The sequence below is a fragment of the Centropristis striata genome, chromosome 6 (assembly GCF_030273125.1).
Source record: "Centropristis striata isolate RG_2023a ecotype Rhode Island chromosome 6, C.striata_1.0, whole genome shotgun sequence".
Lineage (NCBI taxonomy): Eukaryota > Metazoa > Chordata > Actinopteri > Perciformes > Serranidae > Centropristis > Centropristis striata.
The window spans coordinates 38,813,434-38,835,060 of record NC_081522.1 but is presented as its reverse complement, the minus strand read 5'-3'; the positions used below and the strand labels follow the sequence as shown (position 1 = coordinate 38,835,060).

At 33.5% G+C, this 21,627-nt stretch overlaps 1 protein-coding gene across 1 annotated transcript in view; it reads right to left on the bottom strand.

Moving 5' to 3' along the window:
• Window positions 1-20,618, bottom strand: part of LOC131973365 (creatine kinase U-type, mitochondrial-like) — a 37,362-nt gene extending 16,744 nt beyond the window's left edge. Inside the window, exons 1-5 of the mRNA XM_059335351.1 lie at window positions 20,332-20,618; window positions 12,192-12,390; window positions 5,023-5,118; window positions 4,402-4,623; window positions 2,271-2,356 (exon numbers count right to left, since the gene is read on the bottom strand). Of these exons, the coding sequence (XP_059191334.1) occupies window positions 2,271-2,356; window positions 4,402-4,623; window positions 5,023-5,118; window positions 12,192-12,390; window positions 20,332-20,480 (752 nt within the window). The 5' untranslated portion in view covers window positions 20,481-20,618. The remainder of the gene's footprint in view (window positions 1-2,270; window positions 2,357-4,401; window positions 4,624-5,022; window positions 5,119-12,191; window positions 12,391-20,331) is intronic.
• Window positions 20,619-21,627: the final 1,009 nt, after the last annotated feature.

Genomic DNA, 21,627 nt, shown 5'->3' with positions numbered 1-21,627 from the left:
CTCCCAGATTCATCACTTTAAATCTCATAAATCTGCGCATTTTTTTCTCGCAGATTTGTCACTTTAATGTCGTAAACTTTTTTCTCAAAATATTATTTTTGTATGTTTTTTTACACATTCTGGCTGCATGTAATATCCTCCAATGTTCTCTAGGGTTGAAATTTGCAAGTATTTCAATGAGTGCCCTATCAAGGGTTAAAGTGGTGAATCTGGGAGAAAAAAGTTGCTTTTTTCCAGATTTTTTTTCATAAATCTGCAACTTTTTTCGTGCAGATTTGCCACTTTAAATCTCTCAAATCTGCGACTTTTTTTCTTGTAGATTTGCCACTTTAATCTAGTAAATTTGCAACTTTTTTCTCAAAATATTACCTGAAGTTACCAAATATAGTTCTTTGCCTGATAAAGGGTTAACTAAAGAAACGAAGGGTTTAGTTTTAGAGTTGAGAAGATTTGGAAGAGTCACAACTTCAGTGCAAAAGTAAAAAAAAAAAAAAATCACAGTTTGCATTATTCACTTTATCTCTTTGGTTTTTGAGAGTTTGGAGACAAAAATCCCAATAAATCTCAACTGTGTTCAAATCTCTGACAAAAGAAACAAGAGTTCAGATTTATACATTAAGGAAAGAAGGAAACACAAAGTCTAAACAACAAAAACCTGATAATTATAGTAAAAATGTGTTCTAATAAGTGACTCCTTATATAATAATCATGTTTATTTTGTTGCAGAGCTTCTAAACTTTTGGCCTATAGTGTATATAATTAAAAACCTTTAAAAAAAAAGAAGCAAAGCACAGTTACACGTCCTAAACACGTTAATATCCAACGACTCCTCCGTCCACTAATCTCAAGACTAACTTTTTACACAATATTTCTAATGATGTCGTGCATATTTCCTCCTGCAGCCGCTACAAAGACTTTTTGTCCACAGTGACCTCCTTAATATTGTTAGAGATTTAATAAGGTAATGGATAGGTTACTGAGACAGCAGGTTGGGGAGATAAAGAGAGAGAGAGGTGCAGGATGAGTGAAAGAGAAAAGGAGTATCAGAGAGAGAGAGGCGAGGGATGATAAGCAGAAAAAGAGAGAAAGTAGAGCATGACATATGGGAGGTGAATAACTGAAAGCAGAGAGGAGGAGACGGAGCCAGAGAGGGAAAGAAAGAGCTGCCAGTCGACCTGAAAGAGGAGATGATGGAGGGATGAAGCGAAGGTGAATTATTAAGGAGAAAGGAGTGATACGGCTGGCAGAGGGAGGAGGAGGAGGAGGAGGAGGAGGAGGAGGAGGAGGAGGGAGGCTGCTGATTGATTTTGGCTGGCTGACGCTGCTTTGAGTTATTCTGGTCTGAGCTGGAGAATAAAACACCTTCAGCATGGAGCAGCAACATTACTGGGACAGGAGATACAATACCTGGGAAGTTAAATAATAAGAGGCAGTTGTTTTCATATTATATCATGTTCTTTTAAATTATTATTATTATTATTAATTACTTCTTCTTTTCGAACCGAAAATAAACAACAACGTAAACAACAAAAACGTAGGCTAGATAGCTAGAATATATATATATATATATATATATATATATATATATATATATATATATATATATATATATATAAATAATAATAAAATATATATATATATATATAAAATATATATATTTTTTATTTTATTTATAAATATATATATATATATATATAAATAATAAATATATATATATATATATATATATATATATATATATATATATATATATATATATACATATATATATATATATATAAATAATAATTATATATATATTTTTTTTTTCAAGCAACCATAGTATATCAACCTATTTAGATCGGAGATTTTATATTACTCCCGTAAAGAAAACAACCAAACAAACAAATAACAAAATAAAAAACCTGAAGGCAGTTACAAGAACGTCCTCATCCAGTTTGTAACTTAAACTTATTTAGCATATCATTTTTCATAATCCTTTTGAACTTAACAATAGTCGTGCATGATTTCATTTCATGACTCCAGTTGTTCCATATCCTCTTTACTTGTCATGCAATGATACTCAGAGTTTGTTCTTTCAGGTTTTTCCAGCTCACTGATACCTGCAGGCTGCTTCTGACCTGAAACAACCCCTGGATACTCTGTTTGATGAATTACTTTAAACATCAATGGTGATATTTTAAAATCAACTAGGTCTCTAAATGTGAGTGTTTCCAATCTGGTGAAGAGGCAGAATGAGAAGGACTTAAAATTATTTTTTTCCCACTTACCAGATACCGCGAGCATCGGGCCAATCACGAGCCATGCCGGCACACGTCAGGAGGGGGGAGACGGGCTTGTCGAACAGGAAATGATCCTACAGTAAATACAGAGAACACATATTTTAAACTCACAGCATCAACAGTGGATAACTAAGATCGGACAGTTTGGTCACAGACTTCCTCTCTCACAAATGTCCCACTTTCATCACAGAGATTATTAGATTTTTTCTCTCTTCTCGTCAGTTTTCAGTCATAAAATGACTTATTTCAATCTCTTTTTATTGCAAAATTCACTGTGTTAATGTCAGAGAACATCCAAGCTTTTTCTGCAAAAATGTACAACTTGAAGCTCGGCAATTCTGAGATTTCTCTCTGGATATTACATCATGTATAACCACTGTTTTAAAATAACTGATATGTGCAATTTAGACAAGTATCTCTCTGGTGTTGTATTTCAGTCAAATTTTAATTCTGAATGTGACTAAACTCGATGTTTACGCCTATAAGACATTATTCTGTTTACACTTAAACAAAAACTTAGCTATTAGGGGATTTTTAAAAATTAATCTTTCTTTCCTTTATGGGAAATTCATTCATCTAGTGAAATCTATTTCACTGCTATTGTCAAATGTCTGTTTACTTAACCCTCTGGAGTCCATCTATTTATTGAAAATACACATGTTTAATTTACAGTAATAACTTTATTTATATATGATATGTAGACAAGCTGAGAAAGCCAGTTAAAGTTCAATCATAGGAGCTTTCACAGTGTGACATTTATGTTTCTAGACCATTTTTGAAAACTATTACTATTTTTAATTTACATGCAAATAGACTGTTTTGTAGTTTTATTATTTATTATTTTTTCTGCTGTTTTTGTGTGTATAAATGGTACATTTCCATAGAAACCTGTGTCTTTTGTTTGTATTTTGGGTTCCTGGCAGCTTTATACTTTGTTAATTAAAATAAAATGAAAAATCTGACTGATAGCCAAGTTTGTGTGGAGAAAAAGGAGCCATGAATGTGATGTAAGGACAGACTGAAAGATGCTGAACAGAGACAGAAATTAATGCAGAGGAAGTTGACAGATTTGAACAAAATCTCCTGGACTACAGAGGTTTAAACACTGTTAACTCTTAACAATCCCTCTGTGGAGAAGAAGTGTCACATTATCGCTGCAAGTCAATAAATGTACTTTTCCAGAACTTTGAAATCATCACCAAAAAAAGACACAAAATGACAAAAAAATACACAAAATGACAAAAAAAAGACACAAAAAGACACAAAATGACCAAAAAAGACACAAAATGACACAAAAAGACACATGACTAAAAAAAGACACAAAATGACCAAAAAAAAGACAAAAAGACACAAAATGACCAAAAAAAGACACAAAATGACCAAAAAATACACAAAAAGACACAAAATGACCAAAAAAGACACAAAATTACTAAAAAAAGAAACAAAAAGACACAAAATGACAAAAAAAGACACAAAATGACAAAAAAGACACAACATGACTAAAAAAAGACACAAAATGACAAAAAAAGGACAAAATGACTAAAAAAAAGACACAAAATGACCAAAAAAAGACACAAAATGACTAAAAAAAGACACAAAATGACTAAAAAAAGACACAAAAAGACACAAAATGACTAAAAAAAGACACAAAAAGACACAACATGACTAAAAAAAGACACAAAATGACCAAAAAAGGACAAAAAGACACAAAATGACAAAAAAAAAGACACAAAATGACCAAAAAAGACACAAAATGACTAAGAAAAAGACACAAAAGGACTAAAAAAAGACACAAAAAGACACAAAATGACTAAAAAAAAGATACAAAATGACAAAAAAGACACAAAAAGACACAAAATGACTAAAAAAAAGACACAAAATAAAAAAAAGACACTAAAAGACACAAAATGAGAATACATGTGGGAGTGAGGAACATTTCCACAGACACCTGTGTCTTTTGTTTGTCTTTTCTGTATTTTCAGCAGCTTTATACTCCAGAGACTTCAGAGGTTTAAACACTGTTAACTAATAATCCCTCTGTGGAGAAGAAGAGTCACATTATCACTACGAGTCAATAAGAGTCCAGCTGAAAAGCGTCTCTGCCTGGTGCACCACTCACATCGATGAGCTGCTGCTGCTCCTGGTCCGTCATCAGGGTCAGACTGTAGTACTTCCCGGCCAGGTCGTCCTTCAGGCCGGCGAGGGCGTCCACCACCACCCGCTCCACCTCGCGGCGCTCCGCCCGGGTGCAGGCGGGCGGCAGGCTCAGCCCGCGGATGCTGCGGCCCGTCCTCACCCTGGACGACAGCACGTAGCGCGGGTCGAAGTTCCCCGACGTGAGCTGGAACAAAGCGAGGTTAATATTAGCCTGGCTAACACCAGGGAACCAGCCGTTCATTTCTCCGTAGAGGAGGTGTGGTTTACGATCCTCCGGAGCCGTTTATTATATATATATATATATATATATATATATATATATATATATATATATATATATATATATATATATATATATATATATATATTTATATATATATATATTTATATATATATATATATATATATATATACTATTATAAGCTTGGTTCCCACTAGTCTCGTCTTCACATTGGAACAAACCCTTGGAACAAAGGCAGGTTGGGAAGTTATTCTACACATATCTGTATTTTGTAAATCACTGATTATTGATTAATTAATAATGAGCTTCACCATTATTTGATTGATTAATAATGAGCTTCACCTTGCTGGCGTCCAGGTCGGTGGGGTGCTTCATGACGCTCGGGTCGTAGCCGTTGTGCCTCTCTTTGATGATCGGGTCCAGCAGGTCGGCAAATACCTGAAACACACAGGAACATATAGATTTACATTTGCTGTACTTTTCACTGGTGTTGCCTTATATGACATACTGTGTTGGAATTTGGGGAAATGCATATAAAACAAACCTAGATCCAATAATTAAACTGCAGAAAAGAGCTATCAGGATAATAAATGAAGTTGGATACCGTGATTCTACAAATCAGCTTTTTATAAGATCACACACGTTGAAATTTCAGGACATTGTATATTCAAAAACATTAGAAATTATGTTTCGAGTGGTAAACATGTCAATTCCTGTTTGTATTCAAAAAATGTTTAAATTAAGGCAGGGGATTTATAACTTAAGGGGGTTGCTAATCTGGCTACACCTGCAACGACGGTACCATGTGAAAGACTGTTCTCTCTCTCTGGTCACATTCTGCAAAAGAAGAGAGCAGCACTGTCCACTGATAATGTCACCAGACTGGTCTGTATTAGCAATTGGCTCAAAGAAAAGAAATAGGAGAGAAAACTTAGAACTCAGACATTTCAGGATTTCATGTCTAGTGAATGCAGTTTTTTTCTTTCTTCATTTCACTATACAGTCATTTGGACATTGTTTTTTTAACCCCTGTGCTGTACAGGTGAATTATGGGGATTACATTCTTCATTTGAAGCTTGGAAATGTTACATATATCCTACTGTGGCTTTCTTTGTTTTGGACTGTTCTGTTTATCATAAGTGAATAACAAATTTCACACCAGTGTTACATATTACTTGATAACTGTTATTTCAAGTTAGGATTAGTATGGTTGTTTTGCTAATGGTGCTATTATTTATTTTTGAAGTAGTATAAGAGAGTGACCTGATATATTGAATCTCTCAAAGGTAAGCACTATGTTACTTTATTCCTCTAAATACTTGGAAGTTGTTTCCTGCCTCTAAACCATGGTTTCATGACCACACTGTTGTAGCACTTTGTTTAAGCTGTATTTTTTATTTTGAAATAGACAAGTGGCACTTTATTTGAAAAACTGTTTTTGAAGTAGACAGTGTATTAAGTTGGTCTACATGGCACTTTTTTGAAAGAAAATAAAAAAGGTCAAAAAGGAAATTCTTTCTTTGTGTTCACTTGAATCCCAATTAAGACACAATGGTAACAAATTATTTACATTATGGGCTCAAAACTGCCTTGAAATGCGAAATAACAGAACTTTAAACATGCAATTCAAAACACGATTAATCGTGATTAACTATGGAAATTCTGCGATTAATCGCGATTTAAAAAAATAATCGTATGACAGCCCTATAATAAATATATATATCAATATATTTTTTATATCGATGTGTCGCCCAGCCCTAATTTAAACGTGTTTTTACTCTTACTTGTAGTTCTTTTAATCAATCTAGATTGTTTTGGTGTGAGTTCAGAGCAGACCAGTCTGTAAAAGAATCCACTTCCTTCTGCTTTATCTTTATCTTTATATTTATCTTTATGTCATTCAACACACTGCAGGTGAACACACCCTGCACTTTAGTTTACTAACCAGCAGCTTTATTACAACACAGCCTGATAAAATAAAACGCCCAGACAAGTAGCAGTGAGTAAATCAACATTAGTCAGAATTCTACAGAAAACAGCGATGCAACATTTACTGAGCTGACTCCTCCTTCAACTCTCCCACTGACTGCTGGCGTCTGATTTCTGAGTTAATACAAGATTTAAACAACATTCAGACTAATGGAAGATATTTTCATGACCGCTAAAGGAAGAACAAGATGAAACTGTTACTACAGTGAGTTACTCTCTGTAGATTTTTTTGTGTATGTATATATATATTTTGAGTTTCTTATTTTGCACCAATGGGAGTTGCACTCCAATTTCGTTGTGTATATATACAATGACAATAAAGGCTATTCTATTCTTCTAGATCAGGGATTCCCAAAGTGTGGTGCGTGGACCCCTGGGGGTGCGTGAGCTGCTGCTAGGGGGTGCGCGAGATGAAAAATGTAATGGCGGTCTGATAATGACACAATTACATTTGTTTCCCCCCACACAATAAAGACGTGTTATTAATTAATCAATAAATACAGGCTATTCAATTTTGTATCATTTATTGTTCATTTTTGCATCTATTTTGGTCATTTTTGCATCTATTTTTTGGTTGGTTGGTAATTTTTACATGTATTTTTGGTCAATTTGTGTCTATTTTGATAATTTTGTGTCATATTTGGTCATTTTTGCATCTATTTTTGGTTGTTTTTGATCTTATAATGAAGCGTAGAAGAAGTTATCTTCTTGTTCTTGTATCATTTTTCCAGCCTGTGTTATGATGACGGGGTTGTGTTCACTCCACGCTCATTTAAATTTGCTGCAATTTTTGTTCAACGCAGCTGAAAATATTATAACATTTTCCAAACTGATCTGCTTTCTGCCTCTGATCCTGAGCCTGTCATCATCCTCCACCTTTAATATGGCTATACAAAAGCTTATTGCATTTTGTTTTTTTTGAAGGTGTGGGGGATTGGGGGTGCGTCAACCCGGTTGGGACATAGAAGGGGGTGCACGGCTGAAAAAGTTTGGGAACCGCTGTTCTAGATAGACACTGAAACAGCCCAAAGGCTCGTCCTAACCCAGGGACGGGCAACTTAAATGCTGCAAGGGGCCACGATGTTTCATGTTCACTACCACAGGGCCACATATAGGAGCGTCACTTAATATATAACCAGATATGATGAAACTGCAATTTTAAATATGTTTACAGTGCAGTAACTTCACATATTTCATGCTCAAATGCATGTTTAACAGTATAAATAGGAACACAAAAGGTTTGAAGCAAATAAAAAATAATAGGTAATGCTTTATATTAAGGTCCTTGTAATAACCATCAATTAACAAGTAATAAGGCTCTTGTAAGTCCTTACAAGATGCTTATTAACATTACTGTGTGTTTATAAGTTTATATAAGTGTTAATAATGGCATTATAATACAGCTAACAGCAGGCTATAAGAGATTTATAAGCACTAATAAGAAACTTGTTAACAGTTTGCAAATGCTTAAGAACATTAATAAAAGCCTCATGAGTATCTTATAAGTGTTAATAATGGCATTACAAACACCCATGACCCACCCATTATGTCTTTGCCATGCCTTTATTAATCTTATTTTGTTTGCTTATTGATATTAAAACTACTTTTAACTACTATTAAAAATACTTTATTGCTCATCTATTATAAGTTAACTATGCTTTTTGCAACTACCGGATCTAAAGCGAGAACAATGCCTTATTACTTGTTAATTAATGGTTATTAAGGACCTTATTATAAAGCGTTACCAAATAATAACCACTTACTGTGATTTTTTTTTTTCAGCGCAAGAACAGCAGACCAACATTAATTGCAAGAAGTAATTTTGTGCATTTTTACACTGCACTTTTAAGATTTCATGCTCAAATGCATGTAGTTGTACTGAGGGCCACTTCAAGTGAGGGTGCGGGCCGTATGAGGCCCCCGGGCCTCCTGTTGCCCATCCCTGTCCTAACCTAAAACTCTCCCTCCCCGGTGTTGTAACACTTTCTCTGGGACAGGAAGGGAGGACGAGTGATTCAATGCCTTTAGTTGTTGTAAGACAAATTTCGAAATAACTTTTGAGGTTTTTATCGATGTTGAAATGGTTTTGACAGTAAAAGGAAGGTGATGTGGGGAAATTACAAATTCAATTCAAGTCAATATTAAAACAACTCCACAGTGTTTGTGTTAACTCCACCAAGGAGCTGATAGTTTCACTGAGGTTCGTTTGTCTGTTTGTCAGCAGGATGATGAAAGAAAAACTACTGGATTATTTTTGATCAATGTTGTAATCATGATTATTAATCACGATTATTCATCATGTTAGGGAAAACATCTGTATTTTCGTTGCATTACTTTTAAACAAACAATAGCAACAGTTTTTAGTGTCTGGTGCTTGTTGTAAACAAACAGAGATCACTAAGTGAACACCTCCTGCAGCAGCAGCACATACACACTGTACTGCTACAGAGCTAACTGTTAGCCAGTTAGCACATACACACTGTACTGCTACAGAGCTAACTGTTAGCCTGTTAGCACATACACACTGTACTGCTACAGAGCTAACTGTTAGCCTGTTAGCACATACACACTGTACTGCTACAGAGCTAACTGTTAGCCTGTTAGCACATACACACTGTACTGCTACAGAGCTAACTGTTAGCCTGTTAGCACATACACACTGTACTGCTACAGAGCTAACTGTTAGCCTGTTAGCACATACACAACTGTTAGCCTGCTAGCACATACACACTGTACTGCTACAGAGCTAACTGTTAGCCTGTTAGCACATACACACTGTACTGCTACAGAGCTAACTGTTAGCCTGTTAGCACATACACACTGTACTGCTACAGAGCTAACTGTTAGCCTGTTAGCACATACACACTGTACTGCTACAGAGCTAACTGTTAGCCTGTTAGCACATACACACTGTACTGCTATAGAACTAACTGTTAGCCTGTTAGCAATTTGCAGACTGGACGCTAAGGGGTTAACATCCCCTCCGGCTCTGCAGCTGGGAGAGACTGCTGCAGGAGGACTGTGCTGCTTCGACTCATTCTTACTCTTCTTAACGAGCCTCCGGCCCTCGCAGCTCGTTAAGAAGAGTAAGAACGAGTCTCCAAAAGTCTCCAATAACACCAGAAAAAGTCGCTGGATTTGTCTCCAGTCACTTTTTTTGACAAATAGTCACTAAGGGGGTCTGAAAAGTCGCTAAATATAGCAACAAAGTCGCTAAGTTGGCAACACTGCTTCGCCGGCTTTTACAAATGTTGCGTGTTGTTGTGGCGTCCAGTACTACGTCACATCCTGTTTACCGTTCTATCCAATCAGTAACCAGGCTTTTATCAGGGGATAAAAACGGCCCCGCCCCCTGGTAGTTGGAGGACTACTGGTGTAGAAAGTGTTGATTAGATATGCAGGAGAGACACATTTTAAAATGGAAATATCGCCGACGATCAGGTTAATTTAATCGTGGCGGCCAAAATTGTGATCACGATTAAAATTAATTAATTGTGCAGCCCTAACCTGAACTACATTTTCTGACTAATATAAATTTATCTGCTGCATCCGTTCACAACAGTTCATTGTGTGCCGGCCGCCATCTGCTATAGCTTTCACACCTTCTATAAATAATTACATACAACCACATACACATTTTTTTGGAGCAGATCCAAATCAGTGGGAGGCCGCAGGAATCAGGTTTGTCCACATTGTGATCCAGGGTAAGGTCAACCCATCCTGGAAGCACTGAGGAGCTTGCATGTGTGTTTTTGTGTGTTTTTTTAACCCTCTGGAGTCCATGAGAGCGCCGGAGCTCGACTTCTTCATGACGTCACGACGTAAAAACGTTCAGCAGCATGTTTCCTGCTGTCAGCTGAACTCTAAAGTTTTGGCTTTTCTACAAGTTTCCATGTCCAATTTAGTGCGTCAACTCATTTTTTTTCTGCAAAAGTAAAAATCACCTCGACCAAGTGTAACATCATTTTACTTTTACTTAGATTTTTCTAATTTTTGCACTGTGTGTTTCAACATTTTTAATCTTTTGTGTTTACTGTTTTTTTGTGTGTTTTTAGTATTTTTTTGTGTGTTTTTTGTGGTTCTTATGTGTGTGTTCTGCGTGTTTTTTGTAATTTTTTGGTGTTTTTTGTAAAAACAAAATTGTCCGTTTTGTGTGTTTATTTGTGTTTTTTTGTAATTTTGTGTGTGTTTTTGTTTTTTATGTGTTTTTTGTATTTTGTGTGTGTGTGATTATTTTGTTTTTTGTAATTTTGTGTATGTTTTTGTTTTTTATGTGTTTTTTGTATTTTGTGTGTGTGTTTATTTGTGTTTTTTTGTAATTTTGTGTATGTTTTTGTTTTTTATGTGTTTTTTGTATTTTGTGTGTGTGTTTATTTGTGTTTTTTTGTAATTTTGTGTATGTTTTTGTTTTTTATGTGTTTTTTGTATTTTGTGTGTGTGTTTATTTTTGTTTTTTGTAATTTTGTGTGTGTTTTTGTTTTTTATGGGTTTTTTTTGTATTTTGTGTGTGTGTAATTATTTAGTTTTTTGTAATTTTGTGTATGTTTTTGTTTTTTATGTGTTTTTTGTATTTTGTGTGTGTGTTTGTGTTTTTTTTGTAATTTTGTGTGTGTTTTTGTTTTGTATGTGTTTTTTGTATTTTGTGTGTGTGTTTGTGTGTTTATTTTGCGTGTTTTTTTGTATTTTATGTGTGTTTATGTGTTTCTTTGTGTTTCAAAACGTTGATACTTTAAGTCAAAATGACAAAATAATAATCAGGTAAAGTTGTGCTGAAAAAGGTGATAGCAGCATGGCATGGTGATCATTATTTAAGTTGCATATACAGGCAGAATGAAAAAAGAAAGAGTGAAAAAGCTCCAAAGTAGCCCCAGACTCAGTAGAGTAGAACAGTAGTTCTCAACCTTTTTGAGTCGCGACCCCCAATTTAACATGCATGTTGTCCCCGACCCCCGCTCACTGAACACAATCTCACAGGCACAGTTCAGATCACCCAAAAAAGAAACAAAATGACCAAAAAAAACACAAAATGACCAAAAAAAGACACAAAATGACTCAAAACAGACACAAAATGACCAAAAAAAAGACACAAAATGGCCAAAAAAGACACAAAATGACCAAAAAAAGACACAAAATGACCAAAGAAAGAAACAAATTGACAAAAAAAGACACAAAATGGCCAAAAAAGACACAAAATGACCAAAAAAAGACACAAAATGATCAAAAAAGACACAAACTGACTAAAGAAAGAAACAAATTGACAAAAAAAGACACAAAAGGGCCAAAAAAGACACAAAATGGCCAAAAAAGACACAAAATGACCAAAAAAAGACACAAAATGACAAAAAACTACACAAAATGACCAAAAAAAGACCAAAAATTACCAAAAATACATTAATACTTTAACACAGTGGAGACAGAGCTGACTTCCAAAATGATTTGGCGACCCCCAGAAATCATCTCGCGACCCCAATTGGGGTCCCGACCCCAAGGTTGAGAATAGCTGGAGTAGAATGACCTCTGACCTCGTAGGACTCCTCGTCTCCGGCCACCATGCCCACCGTCTTGATGAAGGGGTGCCCGGGGTTGTCCACGCCCGTCTGGATGGCCTGGTCCAGCGTGTAGCCGTTGGGCGTGGCCTTGTCACACAGCTTGGCGTAGATGGCAGGTGACAGGTGGGACGCCATGCAGTTGTTGTGTTTGCGCAGGTCAGGGAACTCCGCACTGCACAAACACAAACACAGATAACATTACTGCATTACTGCAGACAGACTGAGGCGTTCAAGGACACGTCAAACAGCACGTACACATCTAAACCTGTCACCTTATAGCTGCAGGACACACTGCTGCTTTTATTACACAGTCATGGAAAACATGATTTGTTTTGTTTCTTTGTTCGATTAATGCCTGGTACAACTAAAGGACCAATATAATGATCAAAAACCTTTTTTGGGTATTTTTACATCTTTTTTGGTCAATTTGTGTATTTTTTTTTTTTTGGTCATTCTATGTTTTTTTGGGGTCATTTTGTGTATTTTTGAGTCTTTTTTGGTCTTTTTGTCATTTTTGGGGTCTTTCACATCTTTTTTGGTATATTTATGTCTATTTTGGCAGTTTTACGTCTTTTTTGGTCAATTTGTGTCTTTTTTGTATTTTTTTTGGTCCTTTCACATCTTTTTTTGTATATTTATGTCGTTTTTTGTAATTTTGTATCTTTTTTAGTCATTTTACAAACACTTTTTGTCTGTTCATTTCTTTTTTGGAGTCATTTTCTGTCTCTTTATGTCTTTTTTAAAATTATTGTATTTATAAATTATTATGTCTCCTGGTGAAAGTCCTGGTCAGTTTCTTGTTCATTTTAATGTCTGGTACAACTAAAGGTACATTTGTTTGGACTAATATAATGATCAAAAACCTTTTTTTGGTCAATTTGTGTATTTTTTTTGGTAATTTGGTGTTTTTTTGGTCATTCTATGGTTTTTTGGGGTCATTTTGAGTCTTTTTTGGTCTTTTTGCAATTTTTTTGGGGTCTTTTCACACATTTTTTTTTGGTATATTTATGTCTATTTTGGCAGTTTTACGTCGTTTTTGGTCAATTTGTGTATTTTTTGTATTTTTTTTTGGTCCTTTAACATCTTTTTAAAAAAAATGTTATGTCTTTTTTTGTAATTTTTTATCTTTTTTAGTCATTTTACATCTGTTCATTTCTTTTTTGGAGTCATTTTCTGTCTCTTTATGTCTTTTTTAAAATTATTTTATGTCTCCTGGTGAAAGTCCTGGTCAGTTTACTTGTTCATTTTAATGCCTGGTACAACTAAAGGTACATTTGTTTGGACTAATATAATGATCAAAAACCTTTTTTTGGTATTTTTACATCTTTTTTGGTCAATTTGTGTATTTTGTTTTGGTAATTTGGTGTTTTTTTGGTCATTCTATGGTTTTTTGGGGTCTTTTTGAGTCTTTTTTGGTCTTTTCGTAATTCTTTGGGGTCTTTTCACACATCTTTTTTTGGTATATTTATGTCTATTTTGGCAGTTTTACGTCTTTTTTGGTCAATTTGTGTCTTTTTGCGTCTTTTTTGTATTTTTTTTGGACCTTTCACATCTTTTTTGTATATTTATGTCTTTTTTTGTAATTTTGTATATCTTTTAGTCATTTTACAAACAATTTTTGTCTGTTCATTTCTTTTTTGGAGTCATTTTCTGTCTCTTTATGTCTTTTTAAAAAATATTTTATGTCTCCTGGTGAAATTCCTGGTCAGTTTCTTGTTCATTTTAATGTCTGATACAACTAAAGGTTCATTTGTTTGGACAAATATAATGATAACAACAAAAATAGCTGATAAGAGTTTAATTTAAGAGCTGATATCTAGACATTTTCCATGGTTTTATTGATATTGATTTTGGTTATTATCAAGAAAACCATGTTAAATGTCTAGATTATCAGCTCTTAACCCATTAAAGCCGGGAAAGCGGACACATGTTTTGTAATATTTGTAGTTTTTTCCACTTATTTTCGGTCTCTTGGCCAACGAAATGTATCAGAATACATGTGGGAATGTCGCAATGCAACATGGTGATTTTTAAAAAACGAAAGTTTTTTGAAACGAAAGTCCAAATGAAAGTTTGGACAAATAAACTCAAATTCTCATGAAAGCCACATATAGCTATAAGCTCTCAAACACTTTTTGAATTTCATTTCTATCTGCTACAGAGGCTGAAAAATCTATTATTTAGTAGGAAGCGTTGACACTTCTGTTGAATTTACAGAAAAACTTCAGGTTTTAGGGGCTGATTTTAACATCGCCCAGAGGTTTTACAGGCATTTTCCCAGACGTTTTAGGCCTAAATGGGTTAAATTAAACTCTTATGAGCTATTTTTTGTTGTTATCATTATATTTGTCCAAACAAATGTACCTTTAGTTGTACCAGGCATTAAAATTAACAAGAAATTGAAGAAAATATTTATTTTTCTTGACTGTAGATGAGGATAATAGTGAAGGATACACAACAAGATGTTTCAGTAAAATAATGCTGCTGAATTAACAAAAAGGACCAACGGTAATCCACCTCTCTGTTTGAATGAATGATTTAGACTTTTAATCAACCTACTGTGGAAACTGAAGAACCTGCTGTCAAACTTTGGCTTTTCTCCAAACTAAACAGCTTCTTAAAGCCAAAGATGGAATGAAATTACATTTGGCAAACAGTAAAAATGCAGAAGCAGCACAGACTAAGAAGCTTATTGGCTCCTGTTTCCTGTCTGCCAGGTGATAAGGAAGGCCAAGAGATTAGAAATCATATAAAAACTGTATTTTTTTTATTTTTCCCTGAACAAAATAAAAAAGTATCACTGATCTATTTGATATATCAATATATTTAATGATAGACAGTCCAATATCATCAATGCAAAGTAAAAAAAAAGAAACAAAAAAAAGAAGCTACATATTGAAGCTACATACGATCCTCCAGAGCCGTTTATTGGGCGCTATGAATGTCTGTCATAAGTGTCTGTAGGTAGCTCTTAGCCAATCAGATCAGTTATACGGCGAGACCACAACAATGACCGGGGTCTCGCTAAACCCCATTAGCTAAATGTCTTTTTTGGTAATTCCGTGTCTTTTTTTTGGTAATTTTGTGTCTTTTTTTGTGTCATTTTGTGTCTTTTTAAAAATAATTTTGTGTCTTTTTTGGTAATTCTCTGTCTTTTTTTTGTCATTTTGTGTCTTTTTAAAGTAATTTAGTTTTTTTCTGTCATTTTGTGTCTTTTTTTGTAATTTTGTGTATTTTTTGGTCATTTTGTGTCTTTTTAAAATAATTGTGTCTTTTTTTTGTCATTTTGTGTCTTTTTTTTTTTTAGTAATTTTGTGTCTTTTTTTTTTTTGTAATTTTGTGTCCTTTTTTTTTTAGTAATTTTGTGTCTTTTTCTGTAATTTTGTGTCTTTTTTTAGTAATTTTGTGTCTGTTTTTGGTCATGTTGTGTCTTTTTTTGGTCATTTTGTTTCTTTTTAAAGTAATTTAGTTTTTTTCTGTCATTTTGTGTCTTTTTTTAGTAATTTTGTGTATTTTTTGGTCATTTTGTGTCTTTTTAAAATAATTTTGTGTCTTTTTTTTGTCATTTTGTGTCTTTTTTTTTTAGTAATTTTGTGTCTTTTTTTTAAAAGTAATTTTGTGTCTTTTTCTGTAATTTTGTGTCTTTTTTTAGTAATTTTGTGTCTGTTTTTGGTCATGTTGTGTCTTTTTTTGGTCATTTTGTTTCTTTTTTAAGTAATTTAGTTTTTCTGTAATTTTGTGTCTTTTTTAAGTAATTTAGGTTTTTTCTGTAATTTTGTGTCTTTTTTTATAGTAATTTTGTGTATTTTTTGGTCATTTTGTGTCTTTTTAAAATAAATTTGTATCTTTTTTTTGTCATTTTGTGTCTTTTTTCTGTCATTTTGTGTCTTTTTTTAGTCATTTTGTGTCTTTTTTTGGCCATTCTGTGTCTTTTTCTGTCATTTTGTGTCTTATTTTTTGTAATTTTTTGGTCATTTTGATACTGCCTCCAGCGAGTTTGAGACCCCTGCTCTAAACTATCTAGAACTCTGTCTACAGCTAGATCCAAAGAGAGCTAGGTGTCTGCTGCTGCCATGTTGGATCCGTAAGAAAACTACAAAACTACAAGTTTCCATCTCCCCAATAGAACTCGTCATCATCTTGCCGTCCCTCCCCGTTCTGTGATTGAATAAAAGCAGGGCTAAGAATCGTGCCATGCCGCCTTGCAGTTCGAATGGAAATCGAGCGTGCCTTTATTTTGAAATTCCAGTAAAGTTGTCATGTCATGTTTTAGTTGCTCTTTGTGAATTGGTATGACAGTAATAAAGGTCATATAATATCATCTGATATCGATCACAGGCCTCTGAAATCAATCAACTCTAAATCATATCACAGCAAATATCACATCGTTATCCAGAGAATGACATATTATAAATATGATTTACAGCCCTAATATGGGTTTATAAAGAATAAACTGTGTTTCTGATGCTCCTGGTCTACAACATAAAGGCACAAGCTTCCCTTTCTCCCTCATCGATTAGTGGAGAAGACGGTCGATGTTATCAGGATCAGCTGATCAATTGTTTCACCACTTTAACACTTGTGAGGCTGATTATTATCTATTATAGATTATTATCTATTATTATCTATGATAGTATTTGACTGAGCCAACACCAGGGAAGGCCACCACACTGACATTATTTATGTTTTATTTGTGTAAAGTCACACATTTACACTTTATTCTCTCATAAACAAGGAGATGTTGTTATGGACATTTAGATGATAGATTTTTGGGTGAAATACAGAGAGAATACAGATCTCAGTCTGTGTCTTTTTTTAATACTTTTGTGTCTTTTTTTTTGGTAATTTTGTGTCTTTTTGAGATAATTTTGTGTCTTTTTTGGTAATTTTGTGTCTTTTTTAAATCATTTTGTGTCTTTTTTGGTAATTTTATGTCTTTTGTGTCTTTTTTTAATAATTTTGTGTCCATTTTGGTAATTTTGTGTCTTTTTTTAATTTTTATTAGTAACTTTGTGTCTTTTTTTAAAAGAACTTTGTGTCTTTTTTAGTAATTTTGTGTGTATTTTTTGGGTTATTTTCTGTATTTTTTTGTAATTTTGTGTCTTTTCTTGGTCATTTTGTGTCATTTTATGTCTTTCTTTAGTAATTTTGTGTCTTTTTGGTAATTTTGGGTCTTTTTGTGTCTTTTTGAAGTAATTTTGTGTCTTTTCTTGGTCATTTTGTGTCTTTTCTTGGTCATTTTATGTCTTTTTTTGGTCATTTTATGTCTTTTTTTTTAAATTTGTTTCTTTTTGGTCATTTTGTGTCTTTTCTAAGTAATTAAGTTTTTTCTGTCATTTTGTGTCTTTTTGAAGTAACTTTGTGTCTTTTTTGGTCATTTTGTGTCTTTTTTAAGTAATTCTGTGTTTTTTCTGTCATTTTGTCTTTTTTTGTAATTTTGTGTCTTTTTTTCTGTCATTTTGTCTTTTTTAAGTTATTTTGTGTCTTTTTTTGGTCATTTTGATACTGCCTCCAGCGGCTCCCAGGTAATTTGAGTTTGAGACCCCTGCTCTAATGTATCTACTGTATCCTGTAGGTATGTACAAGTTTGATATAAGAGCTTTAATCTGTGTTTTTACATTCTGATTCCCCAGTATATCCAGTGAGCCTTATCTGTTGCCTAACATTACACTGGCTTTAATGATTAATAACAGTTGGGTGTTTCCCATTGGCAGCATGTTGGGTATGATGTTAGATTATGATTACCTGTTAATTAAATCAATAAGACCTGATAAGAGAGAACCATTAATGGCCGTTTGGTTGCTGCAGCCAGTGAAACACCCTGAGGTGACCTCACTAATCTCAGCCTCCAAACCTTTACACTCAGCAGAGGAACATTTAAGGTTCTTTACTCAGGTGTTTCCATTTTATGCTCCTTTATATCTCTACTCTACATTTTAGAAGGAAATATTGGACTTTGTTAGTGCATAAGTATCCTACAGCTATATCTACTTTAATCAAGACTGTAGGGCAATATATCGCTATTATATCAATGTTCTGATATGAGTATAGATTTTGTCTTAGATTTTTATCCAACACTTCTAAATCTAAAGTTTTTTTTATCTTGGTAAGAAACAAATAATCATCAGGTCACTCTGCTCGGGCCAGTTCATCACTGCTGGCAGCTTTAATTTATCTTGTTTTAAGAGTTTTAATTTCTTATTTTAAGCGTTCAACATGCTTATTTCTAGATTTAATAATCTTAATTTAATAAATCTTGTCAAGGTAAATTATCTGTCCATGCAGCAAGATCATTTCCCTCAGATTTACTGTTTTATCTAACACCTTTTTTGCAGTCTATCTATCTATCTATCTATCTATCTATATCTTTTTACTTCAGTGAGATTTTGAGTGCAGGACTGATTTTCTTGATATTTCTGACAGTTTTCTCTCACGGTGTGTGTGTGTGTGTGTGTGTGTGTGTGTGTGTGTGTGTGTTATGTAACCCTCCACAGGGGTTTATTATATCTTTGCATCAGATAACGTTTTATTAATCTTTATTATATATGCGGAGCTTTATAATGCAGCGTGCAGCTGAACACGTACGCATCACCTCCAGCCTTCCTGACTCATCTTTATTTACACACCCACTGAATATCACTTCACCGTCTCATGTAACAGCAGAAACAGGGGTTTTTTTTTTTTTTTGCCTCTCTGTCATGTGAGCCTAAATGAACCCATAGCTAACATTTTTAATATTAAATCTGCCATTTTAGAGTCGCTTTATTCATTGTTTTTAAATTTAACACTACACTGCTGCTACCTCCGCCCATAAAAAAAAATAAATTAAATACAACTCCTGCAGTACTAACAAGGAGCTTAACGGTCGATAATGTAAATAACGGCGCATTTAAAGTGTCAGTTGGCGTTTTTTCTTAGTGTCTAAAGCTATTTAATGTTATTAATATGAATATTAATGTGTAATTAGCTGTTATGTGATAGTTTAAAGCATGAAACTGTTTCAAATTCACACATTTCTTCATGATATTTTAAGTCTAATATTGTGTTTAATTTGTTGTTCAGCTAGCAGTGTCACGTTGTTTCACACCGCGCCATTTTTTTTCACTAACGGTTAAACTGATAATGAGGAGCGTCATTTCCGTTAATTTGCGTCGATGAAATGACGTTAAATTAACAAATTAACAAAATAAAAAAGCTGTGAAGACTGCAGTCTTTAACATGTAATCTTGCGTCTGTTTATTTTTTATTATTTATTTATTTTTTGTTTCATTCTTTTCCATTTAATTATTATTCTATGTAGTTTAAAAAAATATATTATTTACTTCTATTTTATTTTTTGCATTGTTTATCATTCTGTAACTCGTTTCTTCTTCTTTGTAACTGTGCATTGTATTACTGTTTGATATACATTTTTTTTAAATAAAATAAATGTTTGTGAATCATGAAAAAAAATAACTGTTTGTGAATTATGAAAAAAAAATAAAATAAATAAATACATGTTTGTGAATCACGACAAAAAAAGACGTTAACCCTATAAAGCCTGAACCATGAAATAATTGCCAGAAAATTCAATTTTTGTAAAAACTGAGTGCTTATTAACATGCTGACGAATTTTAATCAATAAATAAATTGCATATATGAATTCTAATTTGTATCATATTTGATACATCAGGTCTTTTTGTGCATGTTGTTGCTCACAGTTTGTTTTTCTCGAACTAAAAAAAACATATAAACCCTAACATATTTAACCTATTAAGACTTTGACTTTTCCTTTTTCCTCAACCATGCAAAATACATATTTCTTCCATATAACACAACATCATACATCTGCAGATATGAAGTTTTTTAATGCAGCAATGACTGATCCACTCGTGGAACCTGCATATCATTTTTGCTACATCTGGTATTTTTGTGCAATTTGTTGCTCAGTTTGTTTATCTTCAACACATGTATACATCAGGTTTTTGATGATGTAGAGGTCTCAAAAATTACTGTATCTAATATAATACACTTGGCTTTATAGGGTTAAATGAATCACGACCTATACATGAATATATAATAATGGCCCACAGTGTGTGTGTGGGGTCATGTGAGGACGCGGTCGGTGCGGTACCTGGCGGGGTAGGTCCTGCGGACCGGCAGCCCGGCGCTGACGGTGTCCCCCCGGTGGAGCAGGAGGCCCGCCGTCACCGAGCCCCCCACCACCGACAGGAGCCCCAGCCTCCGCTTGGACGACAGGAGTCTGGAGAAGCTGCTCGCCATTTTTCTTTCTTTTTTCTGTAAAAGGTGATTTTTAAAAAAAGCGTCAAATATTCCCACACAGAGAGAGAGGAGGAGGAGGAGGAGGAGGAGGAGGAGGACAGGTGGACGAGCCTCGGTGATGAAGAGCCTCTGCTGGAATGACAGACAGCGGGAGATCCGTTTAACCGGAGAGAAGTCAAGCTGGAGGCACGAACACCGGGGACGGCGGAAACGAGATAAACCTTCAAAATAAAACAAAGAATTAGACATATATTATATACTAATGATATTTAGTTTTTCTTTTATTAATTCCTTTAAAATGAATGATATAATTATAATAATTTATTGTAAATATTGCTTTATTGTATTGTTATTAGTTTTTTCTTAATTCCTTTAAAATTAATAATAGAATTATAATTAATTTATTGTAAACATTGCTTTCCTTACTGTTATCTTTTCTTTTTTTTTTAAACTTCTGACGCTTGCTTTGGCAATATGTACAGTGTTACAGTGTGCCAATTGGATTTAATTGAATTAATTACTTGATTGGAAACAAAAGGCAGCCCCAACTTATGTGAATCTTATGACAGATGTTATGAGACATTTAGAGCTGGAGAAAATCAGATTCTTACTGAAAAACAGGAAACAAAGTTCTACAGAATTTGGCAACCATTTATTGATTAGTTTAACCAGAACACATAGTCTGAGGGCAAGTTATAGAAGTGCTCTTAATAGAAGGAAAGAAGGAAATAACTTTTATTTATTTATTTATTTTTTTTATTCCTGTCTCTGCTTATTTATTTTTTTACTTTTGAAGAGTGTATACATGTTTAGGTACATACATATATATATATATATATATATATACATACATACACATATATATATGTATATATATATATACATACATACATATATATATACACATATATATGTGTATATATATATATATGTATATATATATATACATATATATATATACACATATATACATATATACACATATACACATATCTATACACATATACATATATATACACATATACATATATATACACATATACATATATACACATATACATATATATACATATACATATATACACATATATATATACATATATACACATATATATATACATATATACACATATATATATACATATAT